The sequence below is a fragment of the Triticum urartu genome, chromosome 1A (assembly GCF_056163025.1).
Source record: "Triticum urartu cultivar PI428250 chromosome 1A, HENAU_Tu73, whole genome shotgun sequence".
NCBI classification, from domain to species: domain Eukaryota; kingdom Viridiplantae; phylum Streptophyta; class Magnoliopsida; order Poales; family Poaceae; genus Triticum; species Triticum urartu.
In genome coordinates, this window is record NC_141873.1 from 254,159,465 (window position 1) to 254,174,179 (window position 14,715).

The window sequence follows — 14,715 nt, forward strand, 5'->3', positions numbered from 1 at the left end:
TTTGGATTAGAATTATCTGCGTTATTTGAATTAATTTGGGTCATTTGGATTTATTTGAACATGTTCCTTGTATGGAGTTAACTGAAGACTGAACATGTTCTAAAGTTTTGAGTAAGCTGGAGCAGTACTGAATTTGGTTCTATTTAGTTAAGAGGTCCATTTCATGCTATCAAGGACACTTCTAGTTTTTCTTTAGTTTCATCAAAGGTCCATCAATACTAATGCTAAAATCTAGCATATCTCATGGAATGGATCAGCCAATAGCCTAAAATAAAAAGTCTAGATAGGAACACTTAAAGACCATCTCCAGAATAGTCACACAATAATTTGCAAGAAATAATACTGTCTATACTTTACTAAAGAAAATGACTTACGTAACAAATAGATATACGGTAAATAAACGAGCAGTGGAGCAATTGAAAAGATAGGTTATTGCTACTGTCAAAATTTGTTTCAAACAGTTTTCTGTCAACTTGTGAGCAGGAAAATGGCTTCAGAAAATTCAGTTAACTAAGACTACAGTGAATATTCAGTTTTCTATCAATTTAAATGGATCCATCCAATATTTGTAGTCCAAGTTTAAATGGGCTGCAGTCATGTCCAAGTTTAACTGAATTGATGTAGTCGAGCCTCGAGTATATTTTAGCCTTCATTGCACGCAGGGATCAACATTTTAGTGGCTTTTGAATGAACAGTTGCATGATCAGAATTCTGAAGGGAAATATGCAGTGATGGTGCTTACACTGGTTGGACTGAAGAGTGTGCGGCCTAATCTGTGGTATAGGCCCAAGACATCGTAAGCCTGAAAAGATGAGTTCACCGTCAGTCATTCAGTGAGACCCAAGAACACCACCAACTTCTCTTCACTCACTAAAGCAGACTGTGTATGTGGATTGATCATCAGAATTTTCTACTGAATTCTTGTAAAAATGTCTACTGAATTTTCTTGTTTGTGTGGAGTAATTTACAAGCAAGTCTAGAAAAATGCACTTGTTTGTGTGGAGTAATTTACAAGCAGGTCTAGAAATACGCCTTTCTCTAACATCACATTGCTAGCATAGATTACTCAACATCCACTGCCATTTAAAAAAACTTTACATGAAAGAAAATGAAAGGGGTTCAAAGTCTGCAGAGCAATTTGGCATTCGAGGACATCTTCAAGTCAGAAGAGAAGTAATGTACTGAAGTTCAGTCAATCTAAGGATAGCAATTAACTGTAAGTCAATCTCAGGATAGCATTCGCCTGCAAATATGTGTACACATACTCCTGCTTGAACAGCAACAGCACCACAGTGGCCTGTTTCAAAATTTCACTAATGGATAGAAAAAAATTTACTGCAAAAGAAGCACAAGCTTACCAGATCTCTATAGGAAGGTATCTGCTCAGGGAGCAACATGAGGTCAACATCTTCCCCTTTGCTAGCATATTGCTCACCATATCTCTTAGTGTCTAGTTGACCATCTTCATAATCAGGAGCACGAGTAAGAAAAGCAATTACCTTGCTGTTTTTATTTAAGAATAAACAGTTGGTAGTTAGACATAAAAATAGCAAGTACAAAAGCCTTTGCAAAATACATTATCCTTATAAACATAATTCCCTTCCTGACAAGAAGCATTTAAAAATTGTAGAAAGAGACGTGTTAACTTACCCTAAGCAAAAGTATAACCATACTCTAAACTCAAGCACGGTCAAAATTAGAGAAGACATGGTTGTTCCAAAACCACGCCCACCAAGAAAATTGTATCTGCTTCCTGCCTAGAAGCAGTTTGTAGAGTACTGTCAAAATTTAGAATGGTGACTGATTTTTTCAGTAAAGTTCATATGGGAAGGTAATAAATCAGTTTTGATTATATTGACAGAGTACATTGAACTCTGTCAACATAATTAGACATGAATAAGAACTCTATCTAGACATCCAGTTTTGTCATAAATAAGAACTCTGCCTAGAAATGAATAAGAACTCTGTCTAGCATGGCCATTGACATGTTGATGGCACTTTCTTTGACAACTGAATTTTGACGGTAGTAAAAATGAAAAATTCAGACTTTACCCAATGCAGACTTGCAGAGCACTTGTGCACGAGTCCGATGAGCATGAGGAGGAGCCGTCGTCGTCGATGGGCTAGACCTGCAGAGCCATAATATAATCCATGATTCAGTACTGCGCAACAATGAGCAAATCTTATTGAACTTTGAGACAGTACTAATTTCAGAGTCAGAGTTCGTGGGTGAATTTTGAGACAGTACAAATCTTACTAAAATGTTGGATTTGAGTCGCCTATGTGTACAACTCCATCAGTAAAAATCATCAGGACAAAGAAAGAAGATAATAGAATAGAGCATGCCACAGGAGGGGAGGGGAGGGAGGAGGGCGGGCCGGAAGAGGGAAGAGCGGCTGGTGCTGCCGGACTTGTGGACGAGCCCGTTGGAGCGGGAGCTGCTGGGCGACAAGGGCAAGCTCCTCCTCGGCCACAATTCGGTCCCCAAGAAGGGGGGGGAGGGAGCGTGCTGCGGCGTAGCTTCGGCCGGCGGCTTTGGGTTGGGTGGGAGCGGCTGCTCCAGGGAGGGAGTCACGGCTGAGCGAGAGGGGATGGTCCGGGGAGGCAGGCGGCATCACGGAGAGCAGATCGACGACGGTAAGGGACAGCTCCAGCTCGCCAAGCTCGGGGAAGGCCGCCACCGGAGAGCAGATCGAGAACAAAAATCGAGCCTTCTCCTTCCCGTGGTTCACCATGGGGAACGAGCAAGGGAACAAGGAGAGGGAAGCAACGTGATGGAGGTATGGGGCGAGGCAGCTCCGGCGACGCGTAGGGGAGCCGAGCAGGGGAGCTCCAGCGCGAGGGGAGCCGAGAGGGAGGGCTCCGGCACGCAGGGGAGACGAGTGAGGCTGCGAGGGAGACGACCAGGGACTACGGGTTGTGTAGGGAATTCGCAGAGGGGTTTTCGCAAAAATGTCACGGCGACATGTTTTTCGGGACGGAGGGAGTAAATAGCAGGGAAATGAAGGACTTTGATTGATCGTTGATTGTTCAGCAGCAGATGGAACTTTCAAAAGAGAAAATGGTCCACTAGAACGAAACAGATGCAGCCAAGGGAGTGCGATGCCATGTGACTGGGTGGACTAAACCTTGACAATGTGAAAAAGGGAATTCCTTGCTTTTTCGAAACTTAGCTGTTCTGCGTGGAATCTGCCTTATGTCAGTCTTTCTATAATTTTTTTCTTTTCTTTTTTCTATAACATCAGTCAATTCCATTCACCCATCGACGGGCTGTCTTTGTTTGATTTTTTAAAATTTGCAGGTTCCTCTAGAATCTTTACTGGTCTACAAAGTTAAAGTATGTGAATTGTAAGGCTAGAAATTTGGAACAGCGATAAAGGCAAGCTAGTTGGGCACACAGGAACAGTAGGAGATAGATATGGTGATTGAATTTTGGGGACGATGTACGTTGGAATTGTAGGAGATAAGATATGGTGATTGAATTGTGTGGACAATGTATGCAATGACATACACTGGAGGACGGAAGGCAAGTAGAGTCTGACGGAATAGACTGGTTGAGAAATGTTTTTTCAGAAGAAAAAACAATAGTTCAGTGGAACCCACAAGTCTTAGACCATTCTTGAGGGCAATGAGATGTGACTTCCGATTGTGGATTAAAGATATGATGGACTATCTGTGCTTGCAGAATAGTGCCATGGTACGTCCCTGTTCTATATTTCTCTCAGCATTTTGCTTCGAAGAATTGGTATAACTAGTTTCTTGCATGCTAAATTGTTCTAAGTACTTAGTCGTGGTTGAGCTATCACCGTGGATAATTAGGTTGACACTTCAAAGCAAAGAGAGGGTGAGAAAGAAGTTATGATTGTTAGCACAAACTCACGGAAGTTGCCCATTGAAGATCATGTTATCAAGCCATAACTAAGTTTGATGAGAGAACAATCTGACGAGTGACCTTACCACTAACAGACAGCTGCTGCAGGAAGCCATCAAATTTCTTTGGTGTGCAGAGTATAACAAGTGTGATAGTGGCAATTTTCAAAAACTTTAATAGTTCAAGTACATAAGAAAACATAAGTCCACTCTGTAAAAACGACAGTAGATGCAAAAAGTTCAGTTTTTCTATATACGATTGGTAATTCAGATGTGTTTTTTTGTGGTTTAGATTTCGGCAGTAAACTATGCAAACAATTTAAAAGTACTCAAGTCCAACTTGCAAACTAGTAGCAGTCCTATAGTGCAACATGCATCAAATTCAAAAAAATAGCAAACCTGACTTGAAGCAAATTCACATCTGGTTGTTTATTTTGTAGCTCATCGTTTCTAATGTAAGCAAATGCTTCTATTCTAATCTAGTTGTTTTTTTAGCTCGCCTTTTCTAATATAATGTTAAAAGTCCACTAGATGAAAAATTTTGTGTGTTAGCTAGATCAGTACTAGTGCTCATCAGTATGATAAGCAGCAGTATTGATCAGTACAATTTACACAAATACTAGTACTGATCGGTACTATTCTTAATGTAAAGAGTAACATCCATATAGGAAAAATGCTTCTATTATAACACACAATTTTTTGGAAAAAAGAGCACTAGTACTGTTGCGTCGTACTGAAAAGGATGCCGTCTACAATTTTGAACTTATTGTTGAGTCGTACTAGTACTGATGAAAATGGGAAGCAAGTGTCACATGAATCCTCAATTAAATGGGAAGGAGGGCTGCAATGAGACCCTGGAAAATCACTATTTATTCTATCCTTTGTTCTTAGAAAAACATGGAAACATTTCTCTATGTGTTAGAATATCAGTTCATGTGGAGAAGAATATGTTTCCTATATGAAAAATTAATACATTGTTATCAGTTCAATGTGTATTTTGTCTTTAGTTCATACAGAACAACCGTAAAAAATATTTTGATGTGTGTTACAGTTTGACTTTATATTATATGGTAGCTCACTCCATGATTGCACACTAGTTTGGCAAGAAAATTCACATCAGTTCAGGGACGCCCGCATCATGGCCTCACCGTGCCACCGCAATCTCTCCTTGATAACACCACCAGACGAGCGCCTCCTCACTTAAAACATGCATAGCTACTAGCCATAGGAACTTAATTCTTCAATGGTTGCAAACTGGTAATGTTCTTCTCCTTAAAATTTCTCTTTTGATTTTTCTATAGGTCTTCCCCTATGGCTCATGCCCTTCCTCCGACGTCATGAACTTTGAAGACACTGACGTGCCCCATCAGGTGGTGGATCAAGCATGGGGGAAAAATGGACTCGCATCCCGCCGTCGCGCAAGCCCTGCTTCCCGCTGGTGACCATCTCCACGTAAGTTTGATCTGGGCACTGCCCTGCTCGTGCAACCCATTGTCGCCGGCAGCCGCTGCGGTCCCGTGCCTGGCACTCTCTGTGCGCACTGCCCAGGCCATTCACTGCCTCCCCACAAGGCCGTTTGACGACGCAACGCTCAAGGATATCACCCTTACCGGCACAAAGCCGTTCACCTCCGCCACAAAGGGAGTTGCTATTTCTTTTTGCTGATGCTCATGCAAATCTCATGCTACTTATGTGCTAAATTTGATGCTCTATAGTTGCTAGTCGAAATGCCTACGAGAATCAAACTATTTTGATAAAATTTGATGTTGTTGTTCCTATATTCTAGATGAATTTTGACCATACAATTTTGCTACAGCGGGGGAGTGCTTAGTTCAGTTCAAAGACACTATCATGTGATCATGGATAAGAGTCAGAGTCATCACGCATCCAATTTCTTTTGTTCAGTTCAAAAACTAAAAATTATTTCAGTTCAATTCTTGATGCCGTCTTCCTGGTTACTTCAAACGTATTCCTTGCTTTAATAGTTCTTGCACTTTCCTCCATTTTCATGTGACACTTGTTAGATTGCTCTCAGTATTTGATGTATTTCATGCAACACTTATTTGATTGCTCAAGAGAAGTGTTATTTATTAGTGAATTTTCTTTTAGTGTAGAAGTTCAATATGTATTTATATCAACAGTCCGTAATGAACAGTACAATCTATGTGTTAAAACATAACAGATCAGTTCATTGTCAGTATAGGTTCTGAAACTGCTCAGTATAGCTTGGGGAACATTTTTGGAATCACATATATATAGCAGTTGCTTCCAAATTAATTTGTCGTTGCTAGTACACTTTTGGTAGCAGATGCTTCCAAGTGAATTGTCGTTACTACTATCTACGATGGTGCTGCCATGTTTTGTTTTTCTTTGAATTTACTATGTAACCACTGCTCATGGTAACATCAAACAACAAATTTTATATGCCCGGCATGTTTGATCTGATTTGACTCCATGACCATAGTGCAAAACAAAAAACTAAAGTATCTTGCTAGCTTGTAGCTGTAATTTTGATTACACAACAGTTTAATTGCATCACCATCTCCCGGTGGGGCTCTGCTGCCGGAGCACCCTGGCCGTTCACATCCACCACTACAGGTCGTTCAACGCCACCACCCCTGGCCGTTCATTGCCAGCAGCACCCTAGATCCCACCCCTCACCCTAGTTGTTTCAGTTATCGAGTGAGTTTCAGTCCAACTTGAGCTCCTTCAGATGATCATATAATTAACTTCAAAATTATTACATGGTCCATGTATTTTACAGCAAGTCCATGTAGTACTACATGGGAAGTACAAAAATTACTTCTAGTGAGAGTTCATTTAAATCTACAGCGTCTAGTCCCATATATCTTTTAACCAGGTTCATGGTGAAGCCCCGAGTGCTCATCGACAATCACAAGTAGGCCATTAAGAAGGAGCTGGGCGACATGGTGCAGCGGTGTGGCCAGTTCAACCACCTAGCTAATAGATCATGGGTTTCTCTCTTTTGCTTATGTCTCTTAGTGTGTTACCCCTTCCTCTTTTCATATAGCGTATTCTGAACATCAGATGCTTTCAAAAATGTGTCGCGCAAGTTCAAGTATAGCTGCTGCAGTAGTTAAAAAATCTAAACAGTTTAAGCTCAACCCAATTTCAAGAACTGTTTCCTTTATAAATTGCTTGAAGTTTGTGATTTTGGCTCATGGCAGGAGCTCGTTGACAATGAAGGATGCAAAGCTTCACCACCATTCACAACTCCAGTATGGTCCAGTTCGTCATGAGGATCTGGAGCTTCAACTTTTTCAGTTCATCTTTCATATGCTTTTTAGTACATCTACTTCCTCGTCATAAGTCCAATTTCCCTTTTATGTTTCCAGCTTCCTATAGAACAAACGTGTGCTTGTGGTTAAGCATGAGAAATGAGCATCTATACTGTCTCTTGGTTTATCAATTTGTAGAGCAAAACATGTACTAGAGTCAAATTCTCAAAAAAGGCTCTTCTTTGCATCTTTCAGTGCTCACTTAGGTTGGCATCAAATTATTTGTTTCTTCCGATGCTGTAAAACTAGAATTTTGGGTATATCTTTTGGTGCATATTTCTGTCTGTATAAAACTTATATGTTACATTTTCTTGAGGGTGCATATTTCTGTCTGTATAAAACTTATATGTTACATTTTCTTGAGAAAAATGGATGCAGCATTCACAACCGTTTTGGATAACTAAGTAGAATGACTAGTACTAAGAGCAAGTATTCTACAAATGTACATAGTATGATTTTATTAATGGATAAGGACATGAAATCGTATCTTACTTCAAGTTTGAGCACACGACTATTTTGTATCTTTACTGTTTCTAATAGCAAGTTCTGCAATTGATCCGTCCAGATGGAAGAAGGAAATCAGTCCAATAGGCGCATCTAAAGTGACATGTCGTGCACCGCCCACTCGTCCTCAAGCTGCTCGTCGTGTCGTGCCGGCTTGCCATCAACCACAGTTGTGGCTCAACCCCCATGGTGCTTCCACGACCACCACACGCAGCCTCCCTCTATTGTTGTCCTCACCATGCTCTCCTACGTATTGGCGGCCTCGACGAGCTGACTAATTGGTTGCCGCTCCTGCGTGCTGCAGTATGCCGTCGAGCTGGTCACCGTTTATATTTTTGTTTTAAGTTCATTTGTGTTCTTGTTGTCAGGTCGCCTGCAAATTTGTTATCGTTGTTAGTTCATGTGTGTTCTTGTTGTTAGGTCCTGTGCAAGTTTGTTATCAGTTCATGTGTATTGTGTTTCTTTTGTCGCTTCATTAGTACATATCCACCTACAGCCCATTCAATGATGTAAGCCACGCAAGTTCGAAAAGAAATGGATAAAACAATGGTGATGTGAAAAGAATACAGCCCATTCAATGATGTAAGCCACACAAGTTTGAAAGGATTCACATCAGTACAAACTCTAGAGGGCATGTATATTATTTGCCCCACAGAAATTCAAAATGGTAAAAGTTCAGGATGTAAAATGAGAGAAGTCCAGACCATCGTTCTAGTTGAAAAAAAGAGACACACAATACATTTTCTTTTTTTTAAGAAAATAACATTCAGTTCAACGATATAAACCAGGCAAGTTCGGGGACGATGATACCACTATTTTGATCAATGAATAAAGGAGGAGATATTTGTCAAAAAAGGGTATGTTGCTACTCTTTTGAAAGAAAAAAAGGAATTCTCGTGAAAACATGCTTAGTACAAAACTATACGGACATCAGTGCAAGTGCACTTTTTTTGAAACCTTTCTAAATTACTCTATAAAAAATACATCAGTACAAACACACACACATATCAGTACAAGTACTCTGTTTTTCTTATAGGAAAACAACAAGACGTGTCTCACCGTATTCGAAATTACTCATCAACGATTGCGAATTTGAGAAAACGTTCAACATGACTAACTTTCGCATTTTTGATAGCTATCCAATGGTATATTATTTGGCCAATTTCGATAAACTTTAAAAAAACCGCGTTCAAAATCAAATTTGACCGTATTCGAATTTGTTTTTAAACCGTAAGGAATTAGAAAAACATTTCTATATGAAAAAGTTGCGCATTTTCCATAGCTTTCCAATGCCGTATCATTTGCATCAATCCAACAAACCATTTGAAAAAAACGTGAAAATACGTTTCGCCCAGAATTTCACCATTTTTCAAATTACTTTTAAATTGTATATAATTTGAAAAAATAGTAGATACATGAGAGATGCGGATTTTTACCAGCTTTCCAACGCCATCTTATTTGCTCAATTCTGACAAACAGTTTGAAAATTGAGTCCAAAATACGATTCGCATTTTCGGTTTTGAAAAAAACGATTTTTTAAAACTGCTCTTAAACCGTGATGATTTTGCAAAAGAATCATATATGACTGTAATGTAGATATTAAGAGCTTTCCAATGATATATTACACGCCCCATTCCAACGAAAACACGATCAGTCCGACGAGATGAAAATCATCAGTACAACCGCCTGAAACCATCAGTTCAAGTAGGGTAACAGAATAATATTCTGTTACGCGAAACAGAATAGCCCAGATGTGTGTGTGTGTGTCCATATATATATATAGAATTACATTTGTTACAGTTTATGTTTCGAATTCAAATAGTTACATTTCTATTGATTCACTACGTAAAATTTCATAATTAAATTACGTTTCGAATTCAAATAGTTACATTTCTATTGATTCACTACGTAAAATTTGACATAAGAAAATAAAAATATAGGTCATAAGACAAGAAAATTTACAGTTTATGTGTATTTTAGACTATGATTCTACGTTTGTAATTTTACATAACATAAAATATTTTTTATGGCTATTATATATTTTCTTACTGTCCCTTTTTGCGTCGGAAATAAGACAAAACTGACGGAACGTAAAATTACGGTGCATTGATGGTAAATTAGAGGGGGGGTGATCTATTTTGACGTCAATGCACCGTACTTTTAGGTTTCGTGTATTTTGTCCTATTTCATACGTAAAAAGTAAACGTAAGAAAATATATACTTGTCGTAAAAAATATTTTATGTTATGTAAAGTTACGAACATAAAAACATACATAAAAATGTGATATTTTTGGTCCTATAATCTATTTTTTTGTTTTCTTATACCAAATTTTATGTAGTGAATCAATATGAATGTAACTATTTGTATTCCAAACGTAATTTATAGCCGACCCTTGGCTGTATTATTAACCATGCTCTTAGTGAGCTAGGTAGTATATCATAGACGGCTAGCTAGTATCCGACTAGCCACAGTGGGAGTAACTTCAGCAGTAACATCGACTCCAACTCAGGAAACTTTCTTATGTGGCAATAAGTTAATGAGGAGAGAGATAGTTTCAGTAACTTAGCTAGTTACTGTAACATCACATGTCCTAATGCAATATGAGTCTATAACCTAATAAAGGAAGCTTTGCATGACACTACACTTATGTTACTACCCACTATGAAGGTAGTAACATAGTCTAGGGGTATGTGTATGTTACTCTCCATTGTGGCTAGTCTCATACTCCCTCCTTTCTGGTTTAGGCTGGTTATAATGGTAGTATCATAAGCGGTATCATGCATGCCAACTAGACTTTTTGGATGATGTGGCACATAATTAAATGAGGAAAGAGAGGATGTGGTATCATATCATGATACCGTGTCATATTAAATGTTGTACTACTACTTTGTGTGATGCATGACAATTAATAAGGCAATCTAAGATACTAACTTATGATACTATGCATTACGGAAGTAGCTAGTATCATACACTATCATATGCATGATACTAGTATATGATACTCCTCATTACAACCAGCTTTATAGGGCTCAATTCAAAAATCTCACCAACTAAGGTAGATGGTGAGTGGTGGAATACTTTTTGTAGTTTGCAAAAACACCCAATTAATGCTTTTGTTTTCCTCAAAAAATTATGTTTTACAATGTATTAATTGCAATACATGCATGCATAAAGTACATGCATTGGTCAACTTTCTCTTAATACTTGCATGCAATGATCTAATGCACCTTGTTATCTGGACATGTGATGGGGAACAACCAAATTGAGCCTTATAAAATGGAAAAAAAACTAAAATTTTGAGATAAGCCTATAAACTGGAAAGGAGGGAGTATATATGCATGGTACTAGTATATGATCGGCAATACCTCTGTAATGCGCGCATGCATAGTATCATAAGTTAGTATCTTAGGTTGCCTTATTAATTGTCATGCATGACACAAAGTAGTACAACATTTAATATGATACGGTATCATGATATGATACCACACCCTTTCTTTCCTCATTTAACTGTGTGCCACATCATCCAAGAAGTCTAGTTGGCATGCATCATACCGCTTGATACTCCCATATTACGACCAGCCTTATTAGGGTGGCCATAGCGGGGGTATCATAGCCGGTATCATGCACTCGGGAATATAAATATGATGATGTGGCAAAGAAGCAGTAACATAGGTAGATATCGTAACATATATATATATATATATTAAATGCTATACTACTTTGTGTCATGCATGGCCATAAATATGGTCATCTATGATATATACTACTCTATTATACTATATATGCACTATGAAGGTACGTACGTAGTATCATACACTAGTATCATATATATAGGGTAGCACTATTCTGATCCTGGGATTAGAATAACTATTTGGATCACGTCAGGCCTATATAGGGCCTGATCAGACGTTCCCAAACTCCGAAAACACACAAAAAAAAGAAAAGCCCGATTGGCACATTCCCAACCCCACCCCACCTCCTGCATCACCTCTGTCGGATCTCCCGACACCTCCCGTCGCCACCCCTGGCTCCAGCACGCTTCTTCCCTCTGACCGGCGTCGCCGCCGCACTTCCTTCCACACGGCCGGTGCCCCTCTCGCCGGAGCGCAACCTCCCAATCCGACAGCGCTTCTCCTCCCACTCCACCCCGATCCACCGTGATGCGCGCGACCCCCCGGGCGCCGCACCTGCATCTCGCCGCCCCGCTCCCTGGCCACCGGAGCGCCATCCTCCCCACTCCACCGCTGCCACCCCGCTCCCAGCCAAAACCCACGACGCCCCGTCTCTCCTCCCTGGACCGCTGTTGCGCGCCGCCGATGCGGGACACCTCCCCGATGCGCTGCCGCCATGCCGCGGATGACCACGAGCGACCTTCTTCCACCTCTCCAAGCGCCGCCACTCGGGACGCCACGCACTCAGGCTCCCCTGCTGCCGCGAACTTCTTGCTCCTGCCACCACGACCTTCTCCCCCCTGCCGCTGCGTCCTTCTTCCACGCACTCAGAACTTGGCCATTTTTGGACGAGGAATCAAGATCGCCCCTGCTGCTCTATTAGGATCTACTCGATTGCTGGTGTTTGCTTTGAGGCTACTCACACCCGAGCTCCCACTAGCCACGGCAATCTCATTCCCGCAGCGAATGTCGCCGACCTCGACTAGTGGTTGTCGGATTTTGTGTTTCTTCTGTACAAAACTAATGCATGTCTTCTCTTGTTTCTGCAGTTTTGTTAACTGAACTTTACCGTGTCGACTGATTGAACTGCACAGAACTTAACTATCCAGGCTGCAAGGGTGTCACGAGGAGGTGGCTCGAGCCGGCGGGAGATGCAGCAGTTCGATGCAGCCCCTCCACGCCGTTCAACTCATGCAGCCAGCTGGCTCAAAGCCAACAGTGAGCTCCTACTTCGACTCACTGCCCACGTAGCTTCTGGGCATGTGTCGATGTGTGGTTGAAGCTCTTTCTTTCTCTCCATAGTCTCATGTGCTGATGCTGCCCTCTCGGTCTCTCTTATCTCAGTTTGGCACACCCAAAAAATGATTTTGTTACTCTCAGTTTGGCACGCCATTGCTGGTCGAGGAAGCTTTCTCTGGTACCTGCCATGGCAAGAGCTTGAGACGATGTGGTTGGGCGTGCAGGTACTGCGCGCCGGACCCGGAGGAGGACTTCGGGGAGGGGTACGAGGGGAAGCAGGTGGTGGTGGAGAACCTGCGGCAGCTGTGCGTGCACCGGGTGGCCAACGAGAGCGGGCGGTCGTGGGCATGGTGGGACTTCACCATGGACTACAAGCTGCGGTGCTCCATGAAGGAGAAGTACAACAAGGCATGCGCTGAGGAGGTGGTGGCCTCGCTCGGGCTGTCGCTGGAGAAGGTGCGGGCGTGCATGGGTGACCCCGATGCCGACGCTGACAATGCCGTGCTGTCCAAGGAGCAGGAGGACCAGATCGGGCATGGGTCGCGCGGGGGACGTCACCATCCTGCCCACGCTCGTCATCAACGATGTCCAGTACAGAGGTGGGTTGGCCCATTGGCCGTTGCTGCGCCGTCTCTTTCATTTCTCCGGCGACAGAAGAACTGACATGATGTGTGGTGTGTGCGTGCAGGGAAGCTGGAGAGGACGGCGGTGCTCAAGGCTGTGTGCGCCGGCTTCAAGGAGGGGACCGAGCCGCAAGTCTGCCTGAGCCATGGTGAGCACCAAGGCCTTCATTTCCGACGACAAGAAGGGTGAATCGACGATGAACTTTTGACGAGCTTTTCTCTGCAGACATGGAGACGAACGAGTGCCTGCACAGGAATGGCGGGTGCTGGCAGGACGAGGTGACGAACATGACAGTGTGGAGGGACACGTACCGAGGCAGGGTGTGCGAGTGCCCCATGGTGAATGGCGTCCGCTACGACGGTGATGGGTACACCCACTGCAAAGGTACCTACCTGCATTTTTCTCCTCTCGATAGCACTAGGGAAACTGTGCCGGAGGTTCACTCATAGTCTCATGTGCTGATGCTTAGCCAGAAAGCCAATCTTTATGTATTATGAATGTGAACCGGGTGCACTCTATGTGTTTGCTATTATGCGTGCTAGAACTGAAGCATTTTGTGCTTAGCTCTTTTTTTGTTCTAATGAAGCAAGTACTAGTTGCTCCTGCCATGCTACCTTTGGTCAAGAGCACATAGTTCAGTAGACAGAGCTTGACAAGATAGAAATGCAACATGTGGTGCAGAGAAGGCCACATTTCTCACGTGGCACACATTTTATTTTTTATTTTTGTATGTAAAAAGGGTGTTTAGGCTTACCACCACATTTAGGGATCCATTTTTGGTCTCCTCCACCATGCTCCTGCAGGTCGACTGCACCGCCACATGAAGTTCACATGCCATAGCTGCGGACGGACGAAATTCCAACTGTACTGCAACCCCTCAAGATCCACAGGTAAAATGATCCACAAGCTCTTAATTTTCACACTGATGTACCATGTGCTGCAGCGAAGTGTCCATGCCTGATTTTTGTTGGGTTTTGTTTTTTAGTGGCCAAAGATGGCGCTCCACAGTTGTTCGGTGTAATGCCTAAGGAGCAAACAATGTCTCTCTCACTTTTGTTTTTCGAAAGACCTACCTATCATCTTGCCGTTGCTGCGTTAGAGTGGCTTCATCTGCAGATGGGGGAGGTCTTGACCTGCACCTGGTCGCGCCACCACCTACAGCCGGCCCCGCAATGCCTCGACCGTTCAACTATGCCACCTCAGCAGTTCAATATATATTGGAGAAGAAGAAAAAACAACAGTAGGTTCAAATGTTGTGTTTTATGATTTTTGTAGACTTGCAACAAATTAGAGGTGGTCTCAAAGAAAAAATTGTTCCCTTTGATGGAGCACTTGGCCGTTCCATTTGTTTTGTTTTGTTTTGCAAATTGCTAGTTGGCCGTATAGCTTCAGTAGTGGCATAATGCTTTAGGTTCCTGACTATTGGTCTTGATGTTTGGCCGTACTTGAGGTTCCATGCTTGAGGTTGAGCTCGGTAATGTATACGGGGGCAGTTTGGATTTGGCAT

The 14,715-nt window shown here is 42.1% G+C and overlaps 1 protein-coding gene across 1 annotated transcript; it reads left to right on the top strand.

Moving 5' to 3' along the window:
• Nucleotides 1-13,080: 13,080 nt before the first annotated feature.
• LOC147990745 (vacuolar-sorting receptor 1-like) lies at nt 13,081-14,452 on the top strand. The gene is made up of 6 exons (XM_087531205.1): nt 13,081-13,183; nt 13,273-13,356; nt 13,434-13,592; nt 14,012-14,098; nt 14,194-14,292; nt 14,349-14,452. Exons 1-6 carry the CDS (start codon nt 13,081-13,083, stop codon nt 14,450-14,452), a joined length of 636 nt encoding a protein of 211 aa, XP_087387331.1.
• Nucleotides 14,453-14,715: the final 263 nt, after the last annotated feature.